General features: G+C 38.1%; 2 protein-coding genes across 2 annotated transcripts in view; both read left to right on the forward strand.

Annotated features, from left to right (window-relative positions):
* Positions 1–15,696, forward strand: part of LOC101526664 (prostaglandin-E(2) 9-reductase-like) — a 230,956-nt gene that overhangs the window by 111,085 nt on the left and 104,175 nt on the right. The gene's annotated exons all lie outside the window — the stretch shown is intronic.
* LOC118759111 (prostaglandin-E(2) 9-reductase-like) overlaps positions 1–15,696 on the forward strand; it is a 97,797-nt gene that overhangs the window by 5,122 nt on the left and 76,979 nt on the right. Inside the window, exons 3-9 of the mRNA XM_058669532.1 lie at positions 94–210; positions 1,026–1,103; positions 1,376–1,498; positions 3,533–3,642; positions 4,281–4,446; positions 5,186–5,268; positions 7,221–7,291. Of these exons, the coding sequence (XP_058525515.1) occupies positions 94–210; positions 1,026–1,103; positions 1,376–1,498; positions 3,533–3,642; positions 4,281–4,446; positions 5,186–5,268; positions 7,221–7,263 (720 nt within the window). The 3' untranslated portion in view covers positions 7,264–7,291. Of the gene's footprint in view, positions 1–93; positions 211–1,025; positions 1,104–1,375; positions 1,499–3,532; positions 3,643–4,280; positions 4,447–5,185; positions 5,269–7,220 lie in introns of the transcript that reaches the window.

Consider the following 15,696-nt stretch of genomic DNA (forward strand, 5'->3'; position numbering starts at 1 on the left):
ATTAATACAAGAAGATATTAACTAAATGAAGAAAAGCAAGAACTTTTAATGTTATGTTAATTTTGTCAACCCTTTGCTACTTAATTCCTGTAGCTTTGGTGCACTTTCCATCGACCAGAGCTGGTTCGAACATGCTTGGAATGGTCACTGAAAAAACTTCAGCTGGACTATGTTGATCTCTATATTATTCACTTCCCAGTATCTCTGAAGGTAGGTGATCAACATCAGATATTTTCACTTTAACTACCGATGTGACCATAATTTTCATGAATGAGTAAGTGATTCTGATAAGGTTATGGAAGCTTAAAATATGTAAGCTACAGAGATTTCTTAAATTGTTTTATGCAGTATATTTTGTTGTATATATGATGGGGATCTCAAGCTATGAGTACATATAAAGATCGGAAGTAATTTTACAGGATATCTCTGTATCAATATTTTCCCCAACAATACAACATGCATGTTAGATTTTTATCTTAGCCTTTTAATTTTGTGGCATATACACCTATGCAGAAATTCTAAACATGAACATAAACATTTGAAACTACCCTGCATCTTTTAATACTATGATGGAAAGAATCTTGATTTATATTCTTTGATGTAAGTGCCTGCTGTTTGGCTCCCAACTTTGCAGGGAGATGAGCAACGCTGATGCATATCTTGGGGCAAGATTTGAATTAAGTATTGGTCGATTCAATGTCATGTAACTAATGTCTGTCAAAGTGAAACAGACACATCTATCTGGACAATAGGAAAGAAAAGCACAAAGTGACGCAAATACATGGGACCTTATTAAAAACTAGAAAATTGTGTTTGACAACAGATAGTGTGGCTATTCGAAGAGGAAGTATATAGCATAGTGACATTTGCAATGCTACATATGTAATGCACGTTCCAAATGCAAGTATGTCGTGCAAATATAAGTATATAAATTTCATGAATGCTAAGCTAAATATATGAGTATGTTGATAAGATCTGGATTCCTGAGTCTGGTAACATAGTGATAAATGCCTGCTTTGTTCTAGCCTGGTGAGGATATGATTCCAAAAGATGAAAATGGAAAAGTAATATTTGACACAGTGGATCTCTGTGCCACTTGGGAGGTGAGTACAAAGGGTTTAAGAACAGAGAGCATAAAGTTGAATTTCAATTTAGAAGAAAGGAATATTTATTGTTGGATTTAGGAATTCTTGCCGCTGTTACAGGTTAATGTGCAGGAAAAATGGAGTGGGATACAATAATGGGATATAGCAGAGAGTAACAGAGAAGAATTCAGAGCACTAAGGGCAAGCACATTATTCTGTTTTTATACATTGAATACTCTACTTTTCCAAGCAGGACAAAAGAATTCATTCCTCACAATCTTTCCTCCTAGGCCATGGAAAAGTGCAAGGATGCAGGGCTGGTGAAGTCCATTGGGGTTTCCAACTTTAACCGCAGACAATTGGAGATGATTTTGAACAAGCCAGGCCTCAAGTACAAGCCTGTGTGCAACCAGGTAGGAATTCTCAGTCCCCTATGTTTTTCTTTTGATTACTTCCATTCTACTGTCACAGGTCCATTTGTCCTCCACTCCTGTTTCACTTATTTTGATTAGCCAAAGACTCTGCAGGCAGAGATACTATATGAAAGGGCAGGTAGTGTCTTCCATTTTCAGTCTGTTAGTGTCTTTGTGAAAAGGTGAAGTTAGTATTCAGATGTGTAAGAATCTGTAGAAGGACAAATGATCAAGAGGGACAGCAAGTAGTCAACAACCTCAGTGGGCAGATGGATTTATCCATGGTGAATGAAGAGTCCTGTGGAGGATCACCTGAAGCACCGACTGCTGAAGGGGATGTGGAAGACTTGGTGTTTAAGAAAGAAGGCATGAAAACATCTATGGAGCAGGAAATAAATTCTGAAAGGATGTAAGAGAAGTTAAGGGGTAAGGGCTTGGAGACATGAATCTTCCTGGCATCTCTTCTTTCAGGTGTGTTAAAGTTCTAGATACAGGGGAAAACATAACTAAGACTATGAAAATGGTAAGGGGGAAGGGATTAAGTTGGCTATCATGATGTCACTGTGGTAGCCAACATAGACACTAGGGAAGTTTTAGCAGAACTTATGTTGTTCTTATCCTTAGGCCTGCTTTAATATGATTCCCCTCCTGCTTCCTGCCACTGAATCATCAGTTTATGCCCATCTATTCTGTGCCCCAGTTCCATGTTCTGTCTTAGTGTCTAGCAACTTCCAATCATTCAATAAATACCTCACACTAGAAATCATGGCCTACAAAATCTATGACTTTGTTCATAATGATGTAGCACTCTTATTTTCAAGTGGAATGCAGTAAAATTAATAGCATTAGTTTTATTCCAACTTTTTAATGTTAATAACTTTATTGCCTTCTGAAACTCTGTTTTTGCAGATATTCCTTATTTTCCCACTCATATCAATAATTATTGAAGTTTTTCATGTATCCAAAATTCATGCATATGTATGTGTTAATACATCTGTGCAGTATTTAATGATGCTGCTGACCATAAATAGGAAAACTCACTATTGAATCCTATATACGTCAGAGACCATTTCTGATTGAAGATGGCATAGTTGCATAATTTTATCTAAGGCAGTTAAATCCATAGTATAACTTTCTTTTCTTGTCCCAAAATGTGCTCTATTTTAAAGGCAAGACAAAAGTAAGTCACACAAATATTTGTCATATTGTCCATGCTTTTTCCCTAGAATTTTCAGCAATATTTGTTTTTTGTGATGATAGTTGTACTTTATCAGTTGTCCTGGATTTTACAGATAGTTCTTTGTTAGAATACATGACTTGTTTCTTTACTCCAACCGTCTGTATATTGAAAGTTAGATTTGAATGTTTTATTGTATTAAGATGAAGCTGTTTTGTCAACAGATTATTCTTAGAGGGTGTCATTCATTAAACTAGCCCCAGTAAAAGCACAGAATGAGAGATTGTATCGTGTTTAGGAATGTATGTTTTGGTCACTTTGTTAACCTGGACAGAGCCAGATCCCTTGGATGTGGATGTTTCACCCACTGAAATTACTAGTAGTTTCTTATGTTGTAAAATTCAAGAGGACATTATACCCCTTAATAAGGTTTGCTTAATTGGGTGTTGTTGGATAAGTGTTTCTTAACTGGATATAGTTTTAAGTATCTAAGAAATTATTTGCATTTTGACTATACCTTCTACTTTAAAAAAAATACAGCATGCTAAGTAGCTGCTTAGGATGGCTGCAATCTTGGCTGCTCAATTTCTGGTTTAGCTATCTGTTAAAGTGCATGAATTAGTTCATAATGACAAAAGTACATGGGTCCCTACCAGCAATGGGAGAGACACAGGTGGATCAGAAGTTGGTAGATCTCACTCTCTCTTTTTTTTCAAATAAATGTCTTTAAAGTAAAATTAAACATGTTAGCTTGATGTTACATTTGGTTTAAATTTCACATTTCTTCTTAAAAGTCAACTACTTTTTAGGTTAGCATTTAGTGGAGCCTGATACTCTTTTATGTTGTCTCTCTACAGGTGGAATGTCATCTGTATCTGAACCAGAGCAAACTGTTGAATTACTGCAAGTCCAAAGGCATTGTTCTTGTTGCCTATAGTGCTCTGGGATCACATCGACTTCCACAATGGTAAACACAAAACCAAATGATAAACCAAAACCAAGACAGATTTCCCAAATACCATTGTGGATAAAATGCTATGAGTTGCAAAATATTTACTTTTACAGACTTAACTCTTACCTGGCTCAGGGAGAGGTGAGAGTTTACATTTTAGAAAACATTGCAGATAATACTAACTTTGCTGATCCAAGGATCACAATTGAGAAGTACTGGTTTTTTTTTTTTAAAGATTTATTTATTTTTATTGGAAAGTCAGATATACATAGAGGAGGAGAGACAAAGAGGAAGATCCTCCGTCTGATGATTCACTCCCTAAGTGACTGCAAAGGCCTGTGCTGTGCCAATCTGAAGCCAGGAGCCAGGAACCTCCTCCAGGTCTCCCACGCGGATGCAGGGTCCCAGGGCTCTGGACCATCCTTGACTGCTCTCCCAGACCACAAGCAGGGAGGTGGATGGGAAGTGGAGCTGACGGGATTAGAACTGGCGCATATGGGATCCTGGTGCGTTCTTCAGGGTGAGGACTTTAGCCGCTAGGCCGCGCAGGGCCCAGAGGAGTGCTGTTAAAGAGAGGAGATCTAAACTGTTTTTGGAAGCTTCCAATCTCAATACTCATCTCGAGGAGTTCAATTTTCTACCTCTTTCTCCAGGGTGGATCAGAATTCCCCCAAACTGCTGGAAGACCCAGTGATTTCTGCCATAGCCAAAAAGCATAAGCGAACTCCAGCCCAGATTGCCCTTCGGTACCAGCTGCAGCGTGGGGTTGTGGTCCTGGCCAAGAGCTTCAATGAGAAGCGGATCAAGGAGAATGCTCAGGTGATGAGGGTGTGGGGCTGTAAGCATCAATAATCCCACACAATACTCATGATGTATGTGTTTCTTTGCAAGATGTCATGAACTCTTTGGGCCACACTTGTTCTCTGGTTCTGCTCATGTTTCCAAATTTGTGCATGTTTTTTATAGTCATGGCTAGACAGAATTATGACTGTAGAGGAAACCGAATGATGTGTCAGCTTTACATTTTACAATATACTTTGTGGTTTTGCACAGGTGATTTTTTTTCTTTATTTTCATATTAGGGCATAGATTAGGGAATATTTGCTTTTAAAATTTTCATTTTAGTTTGTATTGCATAGAAATTAAATGTAGTCAAATATTCATGTGTCATTTTCACTTAGTTTTTCCTGTCTTGAGAAACACCGATTCAAATTTTTTTTGTCTGTTTGAACATGCTGACAGTGTCTCTGTTCTCAATGAAGACATCAGAGTTTTATAAGCTTTCTCATAGTTTTACAACAAAACACCTTCTACACTAAACATATAAGAATTTTTTTAAATTTCATAATTTTGTAGGTTAAAAATTACCCTGGGCTGATGAATGAAGCATTGAAAGTTATTTCCCTACTCAACTGAACTTTATTATCAGATTGTGATCCATCCGTGGAAGCTTGTTAGTCCTTTGTTATTTCAAAATGTTTGAAGAGATTTCAGGATTTTTCTAGATTAACATATATACAACAAAAACCTAATAAAACATTTTCTACTTCTTTAATAGATTTTTGACTTTGAATTGCCTTCAGAGGACATGAAAGCACTAGATGGCTTGGATAGAAATCTTCGCTATTCTCACCTTGAATTGTAAGTGGTTTTGTTAAAAGTGTTGCATGCATTTAGTTTCACAGTAGGAATGTAGCATTGATTTTAGCCACCGTACGTGATCTCTCTATGGGCATGCATTCAAGGCAGTCCTAGGGTAGGAAATCTGTTTTATAGAACCTTAACATAATTCCCTTTCAAGTTTTTACAGATTTATGATTGTATAAATGTATTAGTATCTGTAAAAGCCAAATTAACTCCTCATTTGTATAAACATTCATAAATGTTTGATGCATTTTTCCTTCAAAATAGTCTTGAATATTTGAGAGTTTGGAAACAGAAACTCAACTTACACTGTTCAATTTTAGACTTTTCTTCCAGTTATGTTAATTGATTTATTTCATATCATTCCTTTCCCCCAAGTTGTATATTTAAGTACATAAAAATAATTTCACCCACTTAAAAAACAATACCAATTTAAAAGTCCTTGAAAGTTTACTCTTAAAATTAAAAATTAATTTGGCAATAAATTCAGATATATCACAACTAGTAAAAGGTTCTTAAGGAAAAAAATAAATATATAAATAAAAACTCCACTATCACTCAGATTACTTCAGTAACACCAATACCAATGTCCAGACATCCTTACATTTTTATTATCATTTGTTTTTATTGAAAGGCAGATTTACAAAAAGATCTGCTGATTCACTCCCCCCTCCCCAAGTGGCCACAAGGGACGGAGCTGAGCCAATCAGAAACCAGAACACAGGGGTCTCGTCCAGGTCTCCCACAAGGGCGCAGGGTCCTGAGGCACCCACAGGCACACATTTTTATCCTTCCTGTATGGCATTTCTTCTTGTGTCCTTTTAACCTCCTGTTTGATAGCTTTAAATCACTCCTTTGCTTTTCACTGGGAGTTTGATTAAGACTCAATATCTGCACTGAACCTCAGAAAGGCTGGTCTCAGTGGATCAACTGAAACATTTGGTTGTGATTTCTTGAAATATTGTGACCTCAATGTAGAGGATGATATCTTTAGATAGACTTTAAGCCACAAAATGAGATTGAAGTAAAGAAAAAACCCACAATGGGAGTAACTTAGGAACTTAGGAACTCCGAGAAAACACAGTAAAATAAGGTTGACAAAGAATCTAGATTCCTTCTTTCTGTGGTATTTTTATTTTATAACAGAAATAAAATTGATAATGTATGAAGAGATTGTTCTTACTCACAACTGTATGTATTCAAAACTGTTAGGTATTTTATTGCCATAGTGGAATGAAGACTGAAATAAAATATAAGCAAAGATACATAGAAAGTGTGAAGTCATGAATACTTATTATGTTTTAATGTTTTCAATAAGTATGGATTGTGGCCGCTTCATGTTTTCACTATTTAGAGACACAGATATATGTAAACTGTATAAGAAGCTTTTGCACATAGTATACTATCTAATCAAAGTTTCTTTTTTTTTGTTAAGTTATCTATCCCATGGACTGTATAATATGTACAGTAAATAATGGAGGGTTTAATAAAAATGATGTCATGTCAACTGTAATCCTTACCCCTTGAGATATTTGTAAATATTGAATATCCTTGGCCAAAAATGGATAAAATACATAAAATATCCTTGGTCAAAAATAGATAAAATAAGTTTCTGTTTTCTGTGACAGACTACGCAAATGTCTATATACTGATGCACAATAGCCTCTGATACTGCCTCCCATCATTGAAAGATACAGCTATGTTGGAGAAATATGCTTGAATTTCTTATACTGCATGTTTTGTATTTAAACATCAAGTTAAGGAATATAATATAAAAAATGAAAATGAAACATAATATATTTAGTATAAGGTCATGCTCTTGAATGTAAGATTTTAAAACGAGGGAAAATAAAATGAGCTTTTCTCTAATATCAGCTCACAGGATTCACGTCTTGAATATGCTAAAAATGTATTTACTGAGTTGAGGTTGTCTGTTTTTCTCATTTTAGTGGTATTGGACACCCAAATTACCCATTTTCTGAGGAATATTAACATGGGAGACGTTTTCTGGATCTACCCCAAGTCTAAGTGCATCATGCTTCAGGAGATGTGTCAGATTCTGATGACTCGGCACCTCACTTCTGGTTAATCTGTGAAGCTTCGCAACTCTGGGCTATAGCTGTATCCACAGGCATAGTCACGGCAATGATGTTTTTATCACTTTACAAAAAATTTTAAATGATGATTTATTAAAGCTTCTTATCTTCCATTGTGTCTACTACATATCTGTTTTGTTTCATTCTGATACTTTATATCCTCAAACTAATTTGTCTAGAAGTTTGGAGAACTTTGGTAAGCGATGATCACAGCTGGTCCATAAATGTACTAGGAGATGGGAGGGGAGCATTATTAGCCAGTATGGCACTTTATGATGAGTTTTTAGTCTTTGCTTCTCCAGTACATCCACGAACCAGAAATCTCACAGCACGGTCCAGAACGTGAGGCACTACTGCAGAATGACCAACAGTCTAGGGTCCGTGCTCTAGCTACTTGTGGGTCGGAACTGTATACATTTGGCTATTGAGTATACTCGGAGAAGGATTTGTCTCCCATGTTTGACTGTTGAAGGGATTCAGTCAGGAAACTATTTAGAGATTAGGTATGTGCAGACTGAGAAAGTGGAAGCTGAAAGCAACTCCACCTGGGAATATGGCAACAGAATTTTTTTTTAAGATTTAATTATTTTTATTGCAAGGTCAGATATACAGAGAGGAAGAGAGACAGACAGAAGATCTTCCATCTGATGATTCACTCCAAGTGACTGCAGCAGCCGGTGCTGCGCTGATCCGAAGCCAGGAGCTGGGAATTTCCTCTGGGTCTCCCACACAGGCGCAGAAACCCAAGGCTTTGGGCTGTCCTCGACTGCTTTCCCAGACCACAAGCAGGGAGCTGGATGGGAAGTGGAACTGCCAGGATTAGAACCGGTTTCAATATGGGATCCTGGCGTGTTCAATATGAGGACTTTAGCTGCTAGGCCACTGCACCAGGCCCACAACAGACTTTTGATAATAATACCTACAGTTAAAAGGTAACTTTCCACTTGTTTATCAACATGACAAGGCTGAGGCTTGGTTATTGAATCAATGTGATCACCTGAAGAAGCATCCAAATGATTTTTGAAAGATTCATTTCTTCATATTTGAAAACCAGTACAAATTTATGCAGAGAAGAGACAGAAAGATTGTCCATTTGCTGGTTCACATCCCAAGTGGCCACAACTGCTAGAATTGAGCTGATCCAAAGGCAGGAGCCAGAAACTTCCTCTGGGTCTCCCTCACAGTCTCACGGTCCAAAGATCTGGGTCATCCTCCACAGTCCTCCCAGTCCATAAGCAGGAAGCTGGAAGGCAAGTGAAGCAGTTGAGACATGAACCTGTGCCTATATGTTAAAAAAATAAAAAATGAGCAAGGCAAATTATTCCTGTTTAGAGATGGCATAAGTCACATGGGAGAAACAAAAGACCCCAATCAAAAGGTTATTAAAACTGATCAGTCAATTCAGCAAGGTTAAAAGATACACTTCAATATACAATAAGCATGATATTTTTATGCACTAATAATGTTCTTGTCAGGGAAAAGAACTTATGAGAAAACATATTCAGAGTAAACACAGAAACTTTTAGACAATTTGGGGCAAATATAACCAAGTGTTTGAAATATCATTATTTATCATAATAGCAAGCATTAAAGAAAGTAGTTAAAACAAAACCAACAGAGAAATGCAAAAGCCTCCAGTTTTCATGGGTTAGAAAAACTAATATTACAAACACTCTTTACTGCCCAAAATAATTTACAAATTCAGTGCAATCTCCGTCAACATACCAATGGCATTGTTACTAGAATTTCAAAAATCTTAAAATATACAAGGACTCCCAACAATCAAAGCACCATTAAACAATAAGAACAAGAGACATCACAACTCCAAATTTCAAGGCATACTACACACAGAGTGTAACACAAACAGCATGGTAATGGCATAAAAACCACTTAATTCAAGAGAACACAAAAATTCTTAAAAATTTATATACACATTTATAATCAAGTTATTGATGACAAAGGTATAGAAACCTTCCTGGAGGAAGTAATATTCTCTCAATAAATGATATTGGGGAAATTGGGTTTCATTATACAGGAATTTGAACTGAGACCTTCACCTTACACTCTATTAAAGCACATCTAAAAATGGATCAAAGTAATAATTTTAAAACCCCAAATCATAAAATTATTAGAGGAAACCATATGGAAAGCTTTATGAAAAAATGGTGCTGGCAATAGCCTTTTTTCTCTTTTAGATAACAACTCAAAAGCACAGGCAACAAAAGCAAAACAGGTTAATGTGATTATAATGAACAAAGAATCCTCACAGCAAAGGGGTAAAATGAGTAGAATGGAGAGATAATGGACAAAAGAACATTCAAACTACACATCAATAAAACACTGTTACACAGAATGTATAAAACTCTCAAGAAATTTAACAACAAAACATACAATGAAGAAGTGAAAAAATCACTAAGTAGACATTTGCAAAACAGAATTACAAATAAAGAACAAATGCCTTATGGCATGTTCAGTATTCTTAGCCATCAGGGAATCACACTTAAAAACCACGATGAACTGTTATCTCATCCAGTTAGCTGACTCTTATAATAAAGGAAAAATAAACAAACAAATAATGAACACTATTGAGAAGGTGGAGAATAAAGGACCGCAGTACAATATTTGTAGGAAAGAAAATTAGTACAGCCATATGGAAGAATTGTATGGAGGCTCCTCAAAGCCTAAAGACAAATTTTTCTTTTACTCAGCTATTCCACTTCTGGGAATATAAAGGAAACGAAGTCAGCATGTGGCTACCATGTTTATTGCAATGTCATTCACAAGAGCAAATATTTGACATAAGAATTCTTAAATCAATGGATGAATTGATAAAGAATATGCATTTAATATGAACCATAGAATCTTACTCGATGAAAACAAATAAATGAAATACTGACACATTTAACAAAATAAATGGAATTGATAATCATTAGACTAAGTGAAACAAGCCAAACACAGAGAAGATATATAACACATATATTCCACAATATGTGAAAATTTACTCAAAACGCACAAACACACAAGGACAGTGATATTTGAGAACTTTTCTCACTTTACCTCCCATCCTATAATTTTGCTTTTTCATTAATTTGAGTACAGATTGTGAGTCATAGAGTTTTCTTGTTTTAGCTCCAGCAGAACTACACTTGTTTTATTCAAGAGTTAATAGGGACAAACTACACAGTTGTCCTTCAGCTTCCTACATATTTTTTTTAAAGCTACCACATTGTCGAAATTTTCACCAGTTCTATAAACCTGTATTGACTTTCAGTCAGATACTGGAAGAGCTAGAATGTCTGCCACCTGTATCTTGACTGGTATAGCTCTTGTCTTTTGTCTGTCTCAATACTGTCTGAATCAACATGTGAAGTCCTTGATAAGAACTACCAGCTTGCAAGGTCTAAAGGTCACTCCATTCCTATTTTGGAGGTTTTCCGGTGGCCCCAGATAGTGCCTAAAACTGATGATGTCCAGGACCTGGGCCTGGGTTCAACAATACAGACCTAACTCAGTGAATCTGCTGATACCTGCATCCCGGTATTAGATATCACTTGATCACGATGAAAAATGTCCTAATTGTGTTTTGTTGCCAGTATTTTGTTGAATGTTTTTGCACTTGTCTTCCTAAGGGATTTTGGCATTTATTTATTTGTTTTTTATCTATCTTTTTTTATTTATTTGTTGTTGAAGGGATTATCTGCCTTTGCTAATAAGATGTGGAAGCATTTGCTCCACTTCAATCTCAAAAAAAAGATCTGTTAAAGTGTGATATTACGCATTTTTTAAATTTGAAGTTGAATTAAGTTAGGAAACTTTTTTATTTTGTCATGGTTTTACAATTTATATCACATAAGTTTTGGGATTTTTCTGTTTATGTTGCCTATGTTACTGACACATACATTTTCAAACCAGTCTCCTAGGTTTTGTATTTCTAGATGTCACTTATAAAATACGCCATCTTAATTTTTTTTAGTTTATTCTTCTTTGAAATTCAGTTTTAAAGAGAGAGGGACAGATAGACATTGAGCTTCATTTCATTGATTTATTAACCAAAAGGTCACAAGAATTGGAATCAGGAGCTGAAGATTCTTCTGGGTCTCCCATGTCGATACAGAGCACAGGTGCTTGGACTAATTAATTACATCTTCTGTTTTCCCATGCACAATAGCAGAGGTCTGGCTTGGAAATGGAAAGAACGGGATTCAAATCAGTAATTATCAGGGATGTGGGTGTATAGGCGGAGGCTCAGCCTGGCACACAATGGTGCCTTCTTTTTTCTTTTCTTTTCTTTTTTTTTCTTTTCTTTTCTTTTCTTTTCTTTTCTTTTCTTTTCGTTTCGTTTCGTTTCGTTTCGTTTCGTTTCAATTGGAAAGGCAGATTTACAAAGAGAAGGAGACAGAGAAGAAGATATTCCATCCACTGGTCCATGCCTCAAGTGGCTCGAATGGCAGGAGCTGAGCCAATCTGAAGGCAGGAGCCTCTTCTAAATCTCCCACATGGGTGCAATGTCCGAAGGCTTTGGACCATTCTCTACTGTATCCCCATACCACAAGCAGGAAACTTGATGCAAAGTGGAAAACCTTGGAACATGAATCAGTACTCATATGGGATTCCGGCATATGTAAGGAGAGGTTTTAGCCACTGAGCCATTGCAGCGGGCCCCAGGCATGTCATTTGAATTTCTTTTTTTTTTTTAGTTGTTATTATTATCATTATTAATTAACAATATAGCTGCCTTGTTTTGGGGCTTCCCGCTCCCCAAATCACATTCTCTCACTAATTTCCCATATATTATTACAGTAGCACTGTCCTTCATAAACAGTCACATGCCCATCATTCTGCTGTTTAAGTGTAACCTTACATTGTAGGTATGGACAATATCAGAGAGTCTAGAGTCTAGTATCTTTTTTTTTTTAAAGATTTTATTATTATTGGAAAGCCGGATATACAGAGAGGAGGAGGAGAGACAGGAAGATCTTCCATCCGATGTTTCACTCCCCAAGTGAGCCGCAACGGGCCGGTGCGCGCCGATCTGAAGCTGGGAACCAGGAACCTCTTCCGGGTCTCCCACGCGGGTGCAGTGTCCCAAAGCTTTGGGCCGTCCTCGATTGCTTTCCCAGGCCACAAGCAGGGAGCTGGATGGGAAGTGGAGCTGCCTGGATTAGAACCGGCGCCCATATGGGATCCCGGAGCTTTCAAGGTGAGGACTTTAGCCGCTAGGCCACGCCGCCGGGCCCAGAGTCTAGTATCTTACCATCAAGACACATCCAGCAGTTTCCATGGAAGTTCACTTTTGATTTGAATAGAGATGTATACTGTATTGCATCCTCACAACTGGTTATCATGGTTTGCATTACACAGTTACTATACTTTCATTGAAATGAAAAGCCATAAGCCAAAATGAGCAACAAGAACAATAATAAAAGAGTTGCAGCAACATAAAGTTAAATAACATGCTACTGAATGACCAATACATCCCTGAAGAAATGAAAGGAAAATCAAAAACATCCCTGAGGAAAGTGATGCTACTGTATGACTTACGTGTCACTGAAGAAGTTTTACAGTTTGTATCTCTGGTAAGATACACTCTTAAATTCCCTGAATTCTTGTCTTTGTTTCTTACTGTTTCTAAGGGTTTTATAATCATTTTTTAATTACTTGTCTGACAGCTCTTTACTATCTTTATCATGTAGCTCCAAGTTTGAGACGGCCTTTTGCTCATTTTTGAGGGAAACATTACTTTCCTCATTTATACTGCTTGTTGTTCAGTTTCCCTTTCCATGATCCTTCAGACTCACGAATCCACGGGCTTTCTTTTCCAGCCAGTTTTTGTCCTTACGTTGTCTTTGTTATTTCTGAATCTGTGGATAAGGAGGTCTCAGCTTCAGGCTCTGCAGTCAGTGCTGTCTTAGTTGTTTTCCTTAATCGCTGTGGTGGTATTCCTCTCCGCCTAGTCCTGCCTGCAGTCTGAGAAGCAAGTGGGTCTGCTAATTCATTGCTGACATCTCTGCTACGACTGCTGTTTTCCTCAGAAAGTTAGCTCTGGCAGTAATTTCCCAGGTACAAATTTACCAGGGGTTACTCAAGTGTGCCACCAGGTGGTTCCTTCTGCAGGTGTGCAAGCCCCTGAGGATCTTAGTGTTCCTAGTACTGGATCTTGGCTTCTGGGTCTTAACACTAACCCAGGTGAGAGAGCGTGAGCTTTCCTTGAGTTTCACACTCGTTTTTATGCATCTGCCTCGCAGAAGGCTCCTATATCGGGGTGGGGGTGGTGGGTGGCGGTAACGTACAAGCTCAATAAATGTGTGGTGGTTACAATCTTCCTCCCCTGTGTCCAGTCCTTAGCCAGATCACCTTACAGTATAGTTCACTCTCCAAATGTTGGCTCCCCAGCAGCATGTCTGCCCAGATGTAGTGTGCAATCAATCGGGGGAGCCTTTGAGTCTTTAATCAGCCTTGCTTCCCCTCACCAGAGTTTTGTCCTATGGATTTTTGCCTCAGAGTCTCTTTGCAGAGGAGGGGAGGTGTCGTGGCTGGAGTTCCCTTTGTGCTGGCTCCAAATTCACCAGTCCTCTGTGGGTTGGGGTCCGTCCCAAAGCTTCCCTGGGCTCACCTTCCCCTGGGCTGCAGGCTTCAACCTTATGTGTTTTCAACAGCTATTCGTTGCATAGCTCTGCTTCTCCACAGTTGTCTCCAGGGAATCCAGTCATTCAGACTGATGATTTTCTTTTTCTAGCTTTGTGCTCCACCTGACACTGTCTCATGCCTCTCTTTGTACTTTTGGCTACACCTTCCTACCCCATTTGGCCATCTTTATTCCTCTTTTCTCATTTAAATTTCTTATAAGTATTCTCTTATAAAACACTCAGAAGTGTATAAATGTGTATTTTTGTCAATAAGTATATATTTTTTCAATAACCATAAGTTTCAAAACACAGTGGTAAACATAATCAATAAAATAACAATTTAAAAAGAGACATTTTATCTTCAATTATGGAAGATGTTTCCAGCAGTAGAAGACAGGAAAGATCTAAAAGAATTGCTGAAGGTCCCTTCTCAGTTCATGACCTTAAATTTAAGATACAAATTAGTTTTGAAGCATGGGAATTTCCAATGTTGGTCAGGTATGTCTCAGATGAAAAGAACAGCTTGAAAGAACTTTCTTACGTGAAAAAGATGACCAGGATAATAAAAATGCTGGCTTAAATATTGGCAAGATGTGAATAATTGCTTATCTATACAGTCTTTACCAAGAAAGTTCAGACACTGTCTCAACTTTTCAATAAAACCACCTGGAATGAAAATTTTGTTTTCCTGGCTTGACACAAGGCTCAATTGGCTAATTTTCCACCCCAAATGCCAGGATCCCACATCAGTGCAAATTTGTATCCTGGTTTTTCCACTTCCCATCCAGCTTTCTGCTTTTGGACTAGGAAAACAGTAGCGGATGGTCCAAAGCTTGGGACCCTGCACCCACGTTAGAAACTCAAAGGAGATTCATGGCTTCAAATTGACTCAGCCCAAGCCACTGGGGACGCTTGGGGGTGCACCAGCAGATAAACACCTTTCTGTGTCTCCTTCTTTCTGTAAACCTGCTTTTCCAATTTACAAAATAATAAATCTTATTTAAAAATTGTTTCCAGGGACCAACGTAGTAGTCTAGTGGTCAAAGTCCTCGCCTTGAACGTACTGGGCTCCCATATGGGTACTAGTTCATGTCCTGGTGGCCCCACTTCCCATACATGTCCATGCTTGTGGCCTGGAAAAGCAGTCAAGGTCAAGCGAAAAGCCCTGGAACCCTGTGGGATACCTGGAAGAAGCTCCTGGATCCTGGCTTTGGATTGGTTCATCTCTGGTTTTTGCAGCCATTGGGGAGTGAATCAGCCCTGGTGTTTGCTCTGCAGTTTGCTTTTGAGACTTGTGGTGGATGCGTAAGAGGACCAGGGGGTTTACACCCAGGTGAGGAAGGACTCCTGAGGGAATACTATTGCCAAGGCCACTGTACTTGCAGGTAAATGAGTGGGCTGAGACTGAGTGGTTTGGAGGAAAGAATGAGTGGAACTTTAAGGGTCAGAGAAAAGGACCAGCGTATGTGGATGACTTGAGCTGTGGTAGTTAGCATTGACCATCACTGAACACAACCCATTGGCACACACTAAAGCTTGCACTGGTGGCCCAACTGTCAGGGTTAGATCATAGTACCCGCAAGTGAGAATTGGAACAGGGGACAGATTATGTCAGGCTGGCCCCTGACACTAACTAGAATATGAGAGAATGAGGTCATGGGGTACAATCTGTGTGTGTGTGAGTGTGTGTGTGTGTGTGTGTG

Source organism: Ochotona princeps, chromosome 10 (genome assembly GCF_030435755.1).
Source record: "Ochotona princeps isolate mOchPri1 chromosome 10, mOchPri1.hap1, whole genome shotgun sequence".
NCBI lineage: Eukaryota > Metazoa > Chordata > Mammalia > Lagomorpha > Ochotonidae > Ochotona > Ochotona princeps.